The following is a 15,288-nucleotide window of genomic DNA, read 5'->3' as shown; positions in this document are numbered from 1 at the left end:
TGCATTTTCTGCTAAGTATGGGAATGAACATCATAAAGAGAAGTATTTTCCAGCAATAACTATTTGCACCAGCCTTATGTATTTTCAGAGATTTGTTTGTGTGAACTTGAAATCACTCACTTCAAAAGTTCCACTTGTGGTATTATTATGAATAATTGTGTCTTCACAGCATACCTGTAAAGTCAATTAATGGAACTATTGTACAGATGAAAGAGCAAGAGTTGCTAGGATATGACTTGCCTAAAACTTAGCAATATTAGGTGGGATTTGAACCCAGGGCAACACCTGTGGGGGCACACCAGCTGAAGATTGTGACTGTAATACGATGCTGTAGTCACATATGCTACTTAACTTATATAAGTGGCTGAACCAGGTTGTGTTTCTGGCAAATACATAACTAGTGCTCCCTTAACATGAATTTTGTGTGATTTTCCAGGATTTAATGAACAGAGAGAAGAAAAACAAAATCCCCAGCATGCAAGTTGGATTCATTGATGCCATCTGCTTACAACTCTATGAGGTACTGTTTGTTTTTTAAACAGCCTGTGTGATAAGGAGAGATTTCATCTGCATTACCTGCAATTGTAGGTAATTCAATTCAAAAATAAAAGTACATGTACCTTGATGACCTCTACTGCATCTGATCCCCTAGATTATCCAGCTTTTTGCCTACATTTCATTTCTGCTGTCCCCACCCTTGAATCTATATGCCTGATATTTTTTGTTTATTTAAATACTGCCTTCCTTTCAATTTAAAAAAAAAAACAAGTACAGGTATCTTTAGAAGATGGCTGTGCAGATGCTTTCACAGACTTTAAAGTGCATGCAAATTAATGTTTTGGTCTGGTTTTGTGCTGTGGGCATGGACTCCAGACCGTTTCGGTACCTATCACCACTCCTGGGAGGTGAAATTATCTGTCTGAATTGATAATCCAAGTTTTCAATCCTTTGATGGCATATGAGAAAGAATCCCAGTTAGTTTCAAAGGAAATACTCAGAAGCAAATGGCTTTGAAGATAGTTACAGAATTAAGAAGCAGTATTGATCAGAGCTGTCCAACTAAAAGTGAAAAAAAGATCCCTGAAGTAGTGTCTGGGTTTGCTCTCTGATTACTGGGAATAGGTGAGAGTTTGGATATTGGAAGATAGAGGTTAAACTCCCTTAATAGAAACCTTAATATTCTTTTAATTGTTGTGGATATTTCCCTGGCATGTGTAATTCTTTTGTAGGAGTGTAATCAGGGGCCACTGTAGGGTGGATATGAGAGCAGAAGACAGAAACATATAGCAAAAGTTAGCTAAAATTGGGATGCAGTTGGAGGATTGTCAAAATTGTACCCGGGGCTAGAATATCCTTATGAATGTGTATAACTGACCAAGAACTGGATCTTGGGGTTCTGGTAGACTGATTGAAAAGGAGGAAGATCTTCAAAGGAGGATGTTGACTCAGGATTCAGTTAAAAGCAGCTCTGCGACTCCTGTTGTGTTACACACTGGCAGTCTGGTTCCATTCTGGTTCGAATGCAGCCTGTGCAAGGCCGGTTTGCCCTACTAGAGGGTACATGCTCACCCTTCAAGGAATGGGCACCTTCTAAGAGATCATTTCCCTCTTCCTCTGAATAATGCCCTCCTCCTTTGTCGTGGCCTCTGTGCATCACATCTGGAAAACCTAGGGAGCTTTTGATTTTATCAAATCCCTTAATTTATCCTACTGGAGAGAGTAGTGGATTTACTTTTCTGCGGTTCCTTATACTTTACCCTTCTGACTAATAATGGGGGCAGAGTCCTGTGACCTGGTGCCCTTGCCTTGTTGATCAGCTGTCTTGTGAGCTGAGAGGCTTTGTCAGTGGCGCTCATCACACTCTGACAGCCGTATTTTCAGTATTGGATTCAGTGTGCCTGCTATACCAGTTGCTCAGGACCTTGTACGAGAGAGCTGTTGCACTCACGTGTTGCTTCTGGAAACCTGCAAACAGCTCGTTGGATGTTGTGTGACACAGTGCTGGACTAAATGGACCCTTGGCCTGATCCAGCACAGCTCTTCCTACATGTATTTCCCCAGTTACACTGTACATGTATCATAGGTTGGCAACATGGCACCACTATGCCCTCTGATATTTTTACTGGTGCTCTTTTCCTTGTCGTTGTTGTTGTTGTTCTTTCATTTTTAATAATAAAGAACCTTGCTGCCAGCTGGAATCACTTGGAGCAAACTGAAGGCATTTAGCCCATTCCCTCTTTGTGACCCATGGGTGTTTCTGGACTACACATCAGACTCCACATTCTTAGGAAATCAAGATGGCAGCTGGATGTAGTAAAAGGCTTTCATTTCCATTCTGTGGTGGTGCCTGGGATGTTTTCTCAAAATACCAAATGTGGCCACAGGACCAAATGCATAGCCTACTCATGTGTTATAATAAAAGAGGATGTACATTTGTGTCTCTAGTGCCTGAAGACCATGAACCTGAAGCTTGGCAGGCATGCTAAGGAGACGCTGTGAATATCTCAGGATCATTTGGTTTACTTTTTACTTGGTGCACTGATTACTTTTAATTAAATTGACTGTATCCATGTATTTTGCAGCCTGAAGTACTATTGACAGTCACTAGGTGGCAGATTTCCCTAACTAGCGCAGAGCTGCAGAGTCTACACCATCTGAAGCCAGGATGGAGCAGTCAGAGGGGGCAGAGTTCCACTCTTGCCCTCTCCCTGCTACTGTGGAGCAGCCACCTCCCAAGGGAATGGAGTGAACAGACCCCTTCCCCAACAGAGTTATAGCAGTGCCCTGCAGGAGGGGCTGTGAGTGCCAGAAGGTACCTTCTCACTCACACGGAGTGGGCTTGATGTGTTTCATTCTGACACCTGTGCAACATCGCTTTAAGACTTGGGTGTATCAAAGTAAGGGCTGTGCCGACCTGTTGAAAGCTGGTTCTTCCACTGATTGTGATAAAGTAAATATTACAAGGATGCCATAACTCTCCAGTACTTTCTCATCTAAAGCCAAGACAAGGTCACGCTGCCTCAGATTTCTCAGCATGCAAGGGAGTATGGAACAGTATTTACAAATATTTATTAGTTTATTCATGGAACATTGGAGTTGATTTTGGTGTATCCAGGACAATGCACATCATTCAGGGAAACATTTTTTATTTCTTAGGTAATATGAAGACTACCCATGAATGAAACATCTTTTTTTGCCACAGGGAAGAATTATTTAGATTTTAAGCCTGCATAATTCTCAGAGCAATTACTTGTGTGCTCATTACAAGTAACTAGTAAGTTCAGTCACAATTAGTATCTTTGGGCATTTGGCAAGCTGTTCCAGAACTCCTGATCTTCACAATATTAAGCTAGTAGGCTTCTCCTGGACCCTAGCCGTCCACACAACTGATGGCATGACTGACCTTGTCTGTTTACTGCAGGGACAGGGGATGCCTGGGTCCATTTCTAATTATGAACTGCATCCCTCAGCCAGGTGTATACATAGGACTTCAGTTCTGAATGCATTCCCTTCAGCTGCTAATCTCTAAACTTTGATTTTCTGTTCCATGTGCAGGCTCTATCACACATCTCTGAAGCCTGCTACCCTTTGCTCGAGGGTTGCAAGAAGAACAGGCAGAAATGGGAAGCTTTGGCTCAGCAGCAAGAAAATAATCTGATCAATGGAGAGAGCAATCAACCCAAGCGGAACTGAGATAGCACTTAGAAATGTTAAGAAATGTTGGTTTACAGAAATATATATTTATCTAAAGCAATTTGAATATACTTAATGTTTGGCTAGACACTGTATGAAATAGGTGTATAATTTGCCACTGCTGTATTTTAAATAACAAGAGACGTATATTTTTGCACAGCTTTCAAAAGCCTGATGTGAACGTTTCAATGTGTATGATGTATTATAGCTGTATATTTCCAATATTTCATTTATACAAGGGAGAATAGTGAGCAGGTCCAGTTTGCTCAACTTAGCTTTTTATGTTGGTACGGAAAGGGAGAGTTCCTAGGACTGCTTTGGAAGCCTCTTGGTTCTGAGTTGTACATAGTTTTTTAGTTTAGGTCAGTGGCCAGTACTTTCAAGATTACCATGTTTGGCACCTTTTTCATTTGTTTATGTTGTCTGATTTTGTAATTATAAATAATGAAAGAATGACATTACCATTAGATGCCTGAAGATAAGAAAAAGCATGTTAGTAAATGTAGACTTCAGGAGCTGCTGGACCTGTGATCTCACTGCAAAGAACGGTAGTGATTTAGGGGAAAATATACTAAGCCCCAGATTGCTGATGGCCAGTGCCTTGAGGGATGCACTGCCTCTCTGCTTTTCCCTGCCATGAGAATGCTTCAACCAAAGGAACTTGAGCAGGCCAGGACCACTGTGAGAAGTCTGCAGATTAACTGCTTAGTGGTTCTTGGCTCAGGAAGAACCTCTCAGATGCAAAGTTGAAAGAAAAGGAGAACAGAGACAGGGTAAGAGATGGCTGCATGAATATGGGGGCTATTTTCAGTGTGATGGACTTATTCCTTAGCAGGCAAACTTCATGGGATCCTGCAAAGGAAACAGAGAAACAAAGGAATAAGTGAGATGATGTGGAGAGGTGAAGAAAAATGGGCCTTTTCCAGAACATAAGAATTGCTCTGGATATCATAAAATAGAATCAGATCAAAGATATTAGAGATACAAAACAGCTGAGACTACTTAAAGACAACTGCTTCTAATTGAGAGTTTTTATGAGCGAATTTTGGAAAGATGATTGTTTTTGACTTTTCATAGGACCATTGACTTGGAACAATCATAACCCCAAAGTCTTAAAACAGTAAGCACAAGTGGAAACAGCTGAGAGCACTTCAGGGAGTGCTAACTTAGAAAGATAGCTTTAAATAAGTCAAAGAATATTAGTTCAAAAGCAGTCAAAAATTATCTTAAAATACAGTCTTACTGCCTACAAAACCAAGGTTTTGATTAGTAAACTTTGTTTGTGGATACAACTTTGGCTGCAAACAGATGTCTGAAAGGATCATTTTCACATATGTAGTACTTTTTAGGATAAATGAGCACAACTGTCAAATATTTTGCATTTATTTTTGCTCAGTATTAAATTTTATTTTTAGTTTTTGCAAAGCAGGAACAAGCCTTCTCTTCTTGCAGTGCTAATGAGGAACAAGCTCCTTATGGCTCGTTCTTCTTAGCATAACACAAGAATGTGAAAGAGTTCAGTTTGAAGGACCATGAGGTTTGAGTAAGAGATTTTGCCTAATCTTTATGAACAGCTAATATGAGCTGTCTCTTGAACATTCCAAATGATTCGCTACTGGTTTTACCTCCATAACAGGCAGAGTCACTAACCTGTGTAATACGTGGCTGCAGTCAGAAAAAGCCTTAGAACCACTTCTTCCATTCTATGTAATGGGGCTGTTGGCCTGGGAATTGAAGTTCCAAATGCAGGGAGCGCACAAGATACTTGACAATGGTGATATGTTTCCTTGTCAACATTTTTGCCCACTTCCATTTTTATAATCCTAGGGATTGCTCTTTCATAGTGTCAGACAGTAAAATAAAATGCACATACCAATGCTCAAATATTTATTCAATAAAAGTGCTACCTGACCAGTTTCTTCTGTTTTCCATATCCAAGGCCTAAGAGCCATCTTGCTCTTTCATAAAAATCACTTGGGCCAGTCCTTCTCCCTAATTATGTTGCATCAGTCTGGGATGCAGTGTGTAATTGCATGTTGAAAGCTCCACCATATAAAAAGACTCCCTGCACAAAGGCAGTTGGCATGACAGGTAGGTAAGTAGGCTAAAAATAACTCTTCGACATGCTAGCTTTCCCGTGTAAAGGGATGTTTTATCTTTTAGATGGGAGTGTATTTGAATATTCAGTCTACCATCTGCAGTCTGAAGTGGCACAATCCCGGAAGGATCGTACTGTGCTTTTACACCTGCTAACTGCAACAGTCTCACCATTGTACAGTTTTCTGTTGTACAGTTGTTAATTCAAGTTAGTTGTAACTATCAATGAATTCATGTGTCTGGTTCCAAATTTATGTGGATCAACTTCACTGGCAGAAGTAGGATTTCCTTCCCCTTCCTTCCAACGCAGACCTGTCAGTTCCCTGAAATTGCTACACACTGCTGAATAGGGTTAGCTGAGGGGAATCTCCAAAAAGCAAGTTTGAAGCTCTTGATCTCAGGGAAGAATGTTCCTTCGTCTTGAAGAAGACAGGTCCTGGATCAAACCTATTGTAGGTCTTCAGAATGCATTATTACTGAAATGATGTTGCATATACCGAAAAGAAATAACTCTTACCAGGCTGGATGACTTTATGTTTAGTGTTAAATATAGGTTTCTTACTAGCAGTGACAAGGTTTTACTTTTTTATGGTAGAGCTAATATCTGTGCTACTATGTCAGCGGTATACAGTAAAAGAACAGCAAAGCATTGATCTCAATATTGTTGGTCAAGGCATGCCTTTCTGCAGTTTAACAGTTTGGCTAAAGTTAGTGAGGATCCAGCATTGATTGATCACAGCATTTATTGATCACAACATTTTAAGGCCAAGAGTTAGCCTGGTAAAAGACATTTTTGTTTTGCCTCCTTAGCCACTAAGTATTCTTTATAATTACACATGTACATAATATAAAAAGAATAAGAAACTTAATGGTTGACCTTAATAACTACTTTGTTGTGATGCTGATAATAAATCAATAGAATTTCATCAGCCTCCAGCACTAAGCAGCATTCTGAAGCTAAGTAGGTCGCTCAATGCTCTTGGCAGATCAGTGAAGAGAAATGACAGCTGATGGCAACATACATTTCCTCTAAGTGAAGTATTTTAATATTGCCTGATGCATCTTATTTGTCATAGTAGTTCAAACAGAGATCTCTGAGTTCTTGTATATTGCAGGCTACTGGATCTGGAGTACATACCATTCTCTGAAATGTGTGTCTCTCCATAAAAGTGACTATACCAGATTAGAATCTGAATCACATATATAAGGGTATGTTATTAATAGTATTTAATATGCTTATTCCTAACACATTTCATTACCTTGTTCATATGGGCAAGTTGGTTAGAACACGGTTAAGTGCAAATGTTCTTCTAGTCAATAAATTCACTTGTATCTCTTCAGATCACAGTTTAGGGACCACACCACTGCTTAAATATAGTTCTAAAGAAGAGCAAGACCTCTTTAGTTGTGTTTTACTTTCTTTGATGTTGTGTGCTCAAAAGCGTTGTTGCAGCTTTCTAAAAGGCCCTGTTAAGTGACTATATGAATGCACATTAGACATGGAACACAATCTAAGTGACCTGTGTTCATCCGTAATGGAAATCTTGAAAATGAGGGGTCAGATCCTATACATGTTTTCTATGAAGTAAGCCCCTCTGAGTTCAATGGTGGTTACTCCCAAATATGTGTCCAGAGATTTAGGACATGTATATCGGTTGTTACACTCTGATCTTAGATTTCATTCAGGTTCGAAAAGGCTGTCAAGAGTTTGTTGTTGTTGTTATTTATGTACCACCTAGTAGCTGAGTTCAGGGAGAATTTCTTTCCAGGATTTCACTTCTGCAACTTAAAAGAGGCTGAAGCTACTAGTTGCCAGTCTCCATATTACGGCATCCTATGCGCTGCTGGAAGCCTCTGCCCCAAATGAATTGCAAAGAAATCAGAAAGTGCACCTTTGAAAATGTCAGCGTGGCTTGTAAAGGAAAAGTATAATTCTTAAGCTGAACTGAAAAGGAAGAACTTGTGTATGTTTCTGTTTTTCAGTTGACTGTGAGGACAGATGGCACGAGAGATTGCTTACATCTAGACTTAAGGGTTTTAGATGTACAGTCTGTGGGCATTTTGTCACTGAAATACATAACATATTGCTGTTTCCAAAGATTCTAACCAATGGTCTGGGTAGGTTTTGAGGTGGGAGGTGGGATGAGCTTCAAAGTGAAGATAGCTATTTTATTTTGGATATTAGATTCCTAAGGAACAGTGAGCCCCAAAGTGATAGGCGTTCAAGGGAAGCCCCTTGAACGCTTGTTTTCCCCATGAGCTTGTGTTCTTATGCTTATAAGCCACTTTCTTCCTCAACAGTCAACCACTTAACATGTGAGAATGTGCATCCAACTCTAAACTTACAGTAATGAGAAACTTGAATCTATGGCATTTTCTCTTTCTCATATGCAAGTTGTCACTTGGAGTCGTAGTCATCCAGTGAAGACTGCATGCGTAGAATAGGCCTGAAAATAGGTTATGGCTGTTGCCATTTCTAAGGTGTGCTATTCTATAGCAGGATATTGCAACTTATAACATTGAAGAATTAGTATTTGATACTAGACAAAATGTGAAATCTTTGGTACAGAATCTTATCTGAAAACTTTATTTAAGCCAGGTATATTTTGTATTACTTGTAAATAAGCACCATGGTTTGAAAATATCTATGAATAAGCAGGTTAACTCAATAGCTGGCTTCAACTCAGTGAATACAGTTAGCTTTCAGTTGATGGTATACATATTGTTATGTCTCCCATGTGTATCTTAAGTTGTTACAGTACTCATTAAATCCGACTGGGCCAAATCTGAGACTTGTAGAGAGGATAAGGAAGGGCTGCAGAGCAGTGACAGAGCACATGCTTTGCATGCAGAAGAACCAGTTCCAGGTAAAGCAAGAAAACAAAAGCCTCCTGCTTGAAACTTTGAAGAACTACCAGTTAGTGCCAGTATTACTGGGCTGAGTAGACAAATGGTCTGACTCACTATCAAGCAGCTTCCAAAATGTATTGATTCCATATCACCTCTGCTTATTGATAAAAGCTCTGGACCAAATTCTCAACTTCAATAAAATTAACCCAGTTATTCAGTATGGTCAGTCAGCCCTTGTGATTCCATTGGGATTTTAAAGGTGTAATTGAAGTTATGCATTGACTTCTCTAAATACCACAAAACGCAGACATGTATGCATCTCTTAAGAATGTAGTGAAAACACTGTACATACTTGTGAAATACAGTATTTTATAGTTCATAGAAATCCTGAACACTTTGTCACTGCTTGATGTGTTGAGAAACTTCCACCTTTTGGAATCATTTGAACAAATATATTTAGTTTCTAAGCGCAGTATTTTTATACTAGGCCAGGTCATTTACGATGGATGCATTTGGTGTTCTCTTGTAAAAGCATCTTAACTCTGGTAAGTTTCTGAAAGCTTGACATTCTGTTGTGTTTGAGTCACACTTTATTTAAACTCATTAAAAGATTTGTCCCTTTTTAAATGTATTGTGCAGCCTGAGAAAGAAAATATTCAGCCAGGTAATTTTCTCTAAAATGACTCCTCAGTTGACTTCTTTGGGCTTTTTATTATACCATGCTTTCTACAATAAATGCAAGAAGATGGCTATTTTGTTGTTTTCACTTTATAACCGATGAATGTGACAGAGTGTTTGGCCTGTGTAAAAGCTTGAGTTTCGATAAATGGAAGTTTATCCAACAGGTGCCAGGATCCAGGAGTTGAGAGGCATTTTCAAAGTTTTAAAACTAGATGTTTTGTGTATATGCAAAATACCATGGTTTGTATTTTACTGTATTTAAGTTCATAAACACAATCTCTGGGCATCTTTGTTGCTCCATTTCAGAATAGTTTCTGTTAAATGAGGAAGCAAAAGCACAGTGTTTCTTAGCAAGTGCGAACTACTAGTTGGCACTAAAGTCGCATTTCACAGCACTCTGTAGATATACAAGGCATGCAGTTGCAGCGATTCTTCCTTTAAATACAGGAATCAAAATGCAAACATAAAACAAAAACATGTTTAAAAACAAAAAGAAGTGGCATAAAGGGATATTGAAGCATAAGTCGAGCTCAAATTACAGTTACCGAGGAGCAACAGAAATCACGTGTGGGAGCATACTTTGCTGGCTGAGACCCCTATGGAAGGACACTGCGCTTGATCCGGCCATAAATTGTCATTGCACCCTTCCCAGGCAAGCTCGGGGGAAGTCTTGTGAGCCTACTGTGGCAGCTGACTCCACACAGCTGCAAATAGGCAAAGTCACTGATTTCATCCTCCCCCAAAACAGGCTTCTTAAAGAATGAAACCACATCAAATACATGTACATAGAAAATGCTTTTTTTTTTTAAATGCTGGCTAGTTCTGCTGAAATAAGAGTAGGAAGGACAGAACAGGTGGTTGAAATGCCATTTGATTAGTTGGTATGATCACCCATTTCACAATACCTTGGCCAAGGACCGGTGTGGTGTAATGGCAAGAGTCTTGGCAGGGACTAGGGAGATCTGGGTTCTGATCCCCACTTGGCCATAAGCTCACAGGGCGATTTTGGGCCACTCAGTGACTCAGCCTGGCCTACCACACAGGGTTGTTGAGAGGATAAAATAGAAGATGGTGTCCAGTGGATTCTCCTGCTTGCCCTCGTTCTCTCTCCTGCTTGCCCTCGGAGAGATGTCCTCGGCCAGGTTCCTGCGAAGTGGGGCTTGGGAGCAAGAAAGAGGGTGGTTGCTGCCTCCCCTTCACCACAGCCGCTTGCCAGAAAGGCGCTGGGCCCGGGATGCCTCTCTGGGAAGCGGCAGTGAGATGGCGATTCCTGGGGAATCTCAGCCTTCCTGCTTGCTGGCACACATACCGGAGGATCTTCCCTCTGGTGCATGTGGCGGGAAATCAGTTGAACACTTTTTCTGCAGCACTGCCCAGACCCTCTTGCGTGGTCACCTGCATGCATAAGAGGCTTCCCTCTGGCTCATGCTGAGGGGTAGAGGGGCGAGTCGCTTGCTTATGCATGTGTGGGGAGGGCAGAGGGGGGTTTCTGCAGCCCTGCCCGGCTGAGTCACACCCTTGCTGCCGACTCACATCCCTTCCAGAAAGATTTCCCCCATTTTGTGTGAGGGCACAGCAGGCATCCCGCGTTGCTCCAGTGGAGCAGGAGGGGGCAGGGGGTGCCTGATAGCTCCCTGTCCTCTCCGTCGTGCTTCAGGGCACGAGCCCTGTTTGTGCAGCAGAGCTTGCTCGACAGCCACAGCAAGCCAAAGTCAAGTCGTGGCTGCCACAGAAAGGCGCCTCATTCTTCCCTGCAGTCCTTGGATACCACCTGGAGGACGGAGAGGGAAGGAGATGGTGGGTGAACGGAGCGTTACCACAATGAGCCTGTTCGTCCCAAAGTAGAAAATGGTGAAGTTGTGGGAACGTTTGTTTGTTTCTTTGTTTGTGTTTGCTTGTTTCTATATTGCCCCACAGCCAAAGTTCTCTGGGCAGTTTACAACAATCTAAATAAAAATTGCAATAGAAATATTACATCACAATGGCAAAGAATAACTCTGCACAACACCTGTGGGGAAACCCCCTCAAGCCTTGGAAAAGGGCGGCATCTTAACCTCAAAAGATGACAAATTCTGCACCAACTGCGGGGGGGGGGGGCGTCCATATAGAAAGTCCTCCCCGTTGTCGCCATGCTCCATGCTTCCCTTGCAATTGGCTCTCAGAGGAATGTCCCAGAGGTTGAGCGCAGTGTCTGAGCACATTGCATTTAGGAGAGGTGCTCCAACTAGTATTGCGGTCCTACGTTCAGGTAAGGCTTTATAGCTTAAAACCAGCGCCTTGAATCAAGACGAGAAGCAAACGGGCCAGGCCCCATCTTACGTGTTCGGACCTACAGAGCTCAGCCGTTGGTCTGGCTGCTGCATTCTGCTGCAGCTTCTGAACCATTTTCAAGGGAAGCCCCATGTAGATGGCATTGTAGTAATCTAATTCAGAGATTACCAGAGCATAGATTACTGAACCCAGGCTATCCCTGAAGTGTACCCTGCATACTGTGAGAAAATGTGCATATAACATGTCTAAGAGGCTGTAATATATCAACACTATATATATCACTATGTATTTATAAAACAAAACACCACAAACTTCTGAAAGTATTTGCCAGGTCTAAATAAAGGAATGTCATGCAACACAAACAATTTTAGGTTTGACATTCATTTAAAGTATATTTACCCTACCCCATAAACCTAGCTTTAAGGATACCCATCTATCAATGTCCCTTGAGATCACATTAATCAATTTACTTAATTTTAACTTAGTCATTTTCAATGTATCTCTAGGAACAAGTGCTCTCTAAATTGCCAGTTAATATTCTGTGGGTAATCTGCACTCAACATCAACCTCAGACATTGACCAGTTAATAGCATAGCCAGATAAATACTCCAAATTATTAACCATCTGCATCAAAGCTGGTACAGATGACTGGAATTCTGAAGTAAAGAGTGGAAGTTCATCAGCATAAAGAATAAATATATCTTCTAAAGCACTGCACACAAATTAATAAATATGGATGTTTGGATTCCAAATGCAGGTTGATATCAGTGGAGAGAGAAAGGACATTCCTAGCTAGCACCTCTCCCAATTTTTTTTTTAAATCCTCAGACAAAACATAATTGGTCCAAACCAAAGCTCCGTATAAAATTTTAACCCATTTCTGAAAGTTGGAAGGAAAACTAAAATTTCTCCATGTGGCAAAAATAAATTCTATCAAATGCCTTCTACACTTCTAGTGAGATAATAGCAGGTGTATCTGTTCTGGCATTATTTAATGCAATCAGATTTACAATCAAACAGAGTGTTAGACCCCTGCCCATTTTTAATGAATCCCTTCTGATCCAGTTAAACCAACATTGTAATAATTTACTAAAGTCAGTCAGGATTGCAGTTAATATTTTGCTGTCAGTGAAATAGGTTTATAAGTAGCACAGAAGGTAAAGTCTTTCTCTGGCTGTGGAATTTGATTTCCAGTTAAGTGGTATAAAACATTTCTCAGCTTTCTAGCTCCCAAGCTTGTTTGTACAACACTATTTTTGAATTGGGTTCTTTTTTATTAGCATTCAGCAATAGGACTGTAATTCCACAGCCAGAGAAAGGCCCAGATGATTTCCCCGTTTTCATATTAGTTATTGGATTCATAATTTCCCTTAATCTGCAAAGGTACCATTAAAAACTAGGCTATTTAGATCTAGTCTAGGGAAATTTAGATCTAGTCTAGGGAAGGACCCAGGGGCAGCAGGGGAGGGGGAGTATCAATTCTGAATAAAATGTTAAAAGCTGAAAATATGCATTATCGTCAGGGTATCATGTCACATCATCTTTAATGCCTGAAAAACTTCTTTTTCACCTTAGTTAATGTGCTAAGACCTTACTGGTATGTCCACCATTCTCCCAGTATGTCTATCTTAACAAGTTAGTGTGAATTCTACCTGCTGAGGGGGGGACATCACTCAGCTAATATGTAATATGCTGATGAAGTTATCCATTTAGATATTTGTTTTTCCTTCAAAAATGTATTTTTATGAGAAGCATAAACAATAATTAGGACCCTGGGTGGAAGCTTTACTAGCCTTCCTCTCCGTGAAGGATTAAGCCTTCAAGATTAAGCTATCCATTCTCCATAGGACACCATGTGTGGCTGGTCCAGTGAGTAGGTGGCTGTGTTAAGCTCAGGAGGCTGCCCTGAGATCTTGCCAGAAGAATGTCACTCAGACAAGCACTAAAGCCCCACTAACTAATCCAAGCATCCAGGATGAGTAGCTGCGATAGCCAGAGGAAGGCTGTACCCCAGAGCAGGACCTTTTGTGGGTGTATTTGGCTGAGATGGGGGCTTTGCGAATTTGGTCTGAATCCATTAAGAACTTTGTATTAGCAACAGTGTCTCCTCATTTCTTAAGGAATGTCGAGTGCATTTGGAAAAATCCCAAAGTAAATATTAGTATTCTCATATGGGCAAAGATTCTTTTAGTAAATTAAATGGTTTAATAGTTTATCTTGTCTCCAGTCTGGCATCAATTTCATACCTAAGCCTCTTATAGAACACTACTAAGATTGTTTAAAGAATTCAAAGAGAACTGGTGGCAATTGAAAAGCATCTGTCTGTGAAGTACTGGGTTATACTAGCAGGGAGTTCCTTATGTCCTAAAATATTAATAATTTGCTCAACTGAGAGATGCTATAGCTGGGATCTAACAATAAAGCACCAGTTTCCTCATCAATAGTGGAAAGAAAATAGCTTTAAACACAGATATACTCTTTTTTAATTTTAAATAATTAATGAAAATATAAATGTATTGCTCTCTAAGGTACCACAAGGTATGCAGCATTTCTGACATAAATTTTGTCAGAAGGCTTGTATGCATGGAGAAATAATTTGCTGAGCTACTTGTGCAATGGCCTTACCTGCAGCAACTAATTTTAAACGAATCACTTCATTTCTAAATATTGTCCTTATATTTCGGACAATAAAAACTGCAATGAATTTGAGGGATTGCATATTTATTCTTTTATTCATTAAACATTTAAGAATTGATAGGACTTCATTAATCTTACAACATTAAGATTGATATAATATTAAAACATTTTAGGTTTTAGGAGCATGGATACAAAGCTTTATATACAGACATACCCTTATATCATGTAATTAAAAAGAACAAAAAAACCACCCCAAAATACAAATTTATTGGTCTTTAAGGTGTCGCAAATTTGTTGCACTTTGGTGGAAAGGAACAGGTGGATTTTGCTGAAACTCAGCATAGCTGCATATGTATTTGCCAAAGGTAAATTCAGGATTAGTTTAAACTAGTGACTATTTGTGAAATTTTCCTTTGTAGGAATCTTCCCAAAAAATAATTTAAAAGATTTTTATATGCTCTATTCCTTATTTCAATGAATTAAATATATTGCCTCAATTAACTTGGGCAGGCCTGGGATGTATCGTAATTAATTTCACATAACAAACCAGAGTTCGGTAGATTGGATTACTGTACATCATCAAGATGGCGTGAGTGTCCCTCTGTGATACCACCATCATCTGCATCAAAACTGTCAGACTCATTGATGCCATCCCTGCGAGCTATCTTTGGGTGCTTTCCTTAGGCGTCATCTGTGTTATCGTCATCTTTCCCATGGCTTTCATCAGATTTGTCACTGTCGTGTTTGTGTGGTCTCCTTTTGTGCTCATGGGAATCCTCATCTGCGTCATCATCTTCATCGCTGTTCTCATCTGATTCCCCGCTGACATCTCTGCGCCTCCTTCTCCTGAGCTCTTCTGAGTCATCGTTTTTGTCATGGCTTTCATCGGATTCATCGCTGTCATCCTTGCGTGGTCTCCTTTTGTGCTCATGGGAATCCTCATCTGCGTCGTCGTCTTCATCGCTGTTCTCATCTGATTCCCCTCTGACATCTCTGCGCCTCCTTCTCCTGTGCTCTTCTGAATCATCGTCTTTGTCATGGCTTTCATCGGATTCGTCG

The 15,288-nt window shown here is 40.4% G+C and overlaps 2 protein-coding genes across 6 annotated transcripts in view; one reads left to right on the top strand and one right to left on the bottom strand.

The window, feature by feature from the left end:
- The window catches only part of PDE5A (phosphodiesterase 5A), a 95,045-nt gene extending 85,653 nt beyond the window's left edge, over nucleotides 1-9,392 (top strand). For all 5 annotated transcript variants that reach the window (XM_044428280.1, XM_044428279.1, XM_044428281.1 and 2 more), the window contains exons 20-21: nucleotides 437-520; nucleotides 3,556-9,392. In XM_044428280.1, the coding sequence (XP_044284215.1) occupies nucleotides 437-520; nucleotides 3,556-3,693 (222 nt within the window). In that variant the 3' untranslated portion in view covers nucleotides 3,694-9,392. The remainder of the gene's footprint in view (nucleotides 1-436; nucleotides 521-3,555) is intronic.
- Nucleotides 9,393-14,327: 4,935 nt separating this feature from the next.
- LOC123022660 (sarcoplasmic reticulum histidine-rich calcium-binding protein-like) overlaps nucleotides 14,328-15,288 on the bottom strand; it is a 6,606-nt gene continuing 5,645 nt past the window's right edge. The window contains exon 4 of the mRNA XM_044428532.1: nucleotides 14,328-15,270. Coding sequence (XP_044284467.1) covers nucleotides 14,910-15,270 — 361 coding nt within the window. The 3' untranslated portion in view covers nucleotides 14,328-14,909. The remainder of the gene's footprint in view (nucleotides 15,271-15,288) is intronic.

The sequence above is a fragment of the Varanus komodoensis genome, unplaced genomic scaffold, assembly GCF_004798865.1.
Source record: "Varanus komodoensis strain SLA01 unplaced genomic scaffold, ASM479886v1 scaffold2, whole genome shotgun sequence".
In the NCBI taxonomy this organism is placed as follows: Eukaryota; Metazoa; Chordata; class Lepidosauria; order Squamata; family Varanidae; genus Varanus; species Varanus komodoensis.
The sequence above is the reverse complement of the archived record's forward strand: the minus strand, read 5'-3'. Positions and strand labels throughout refer to the sequence as shown.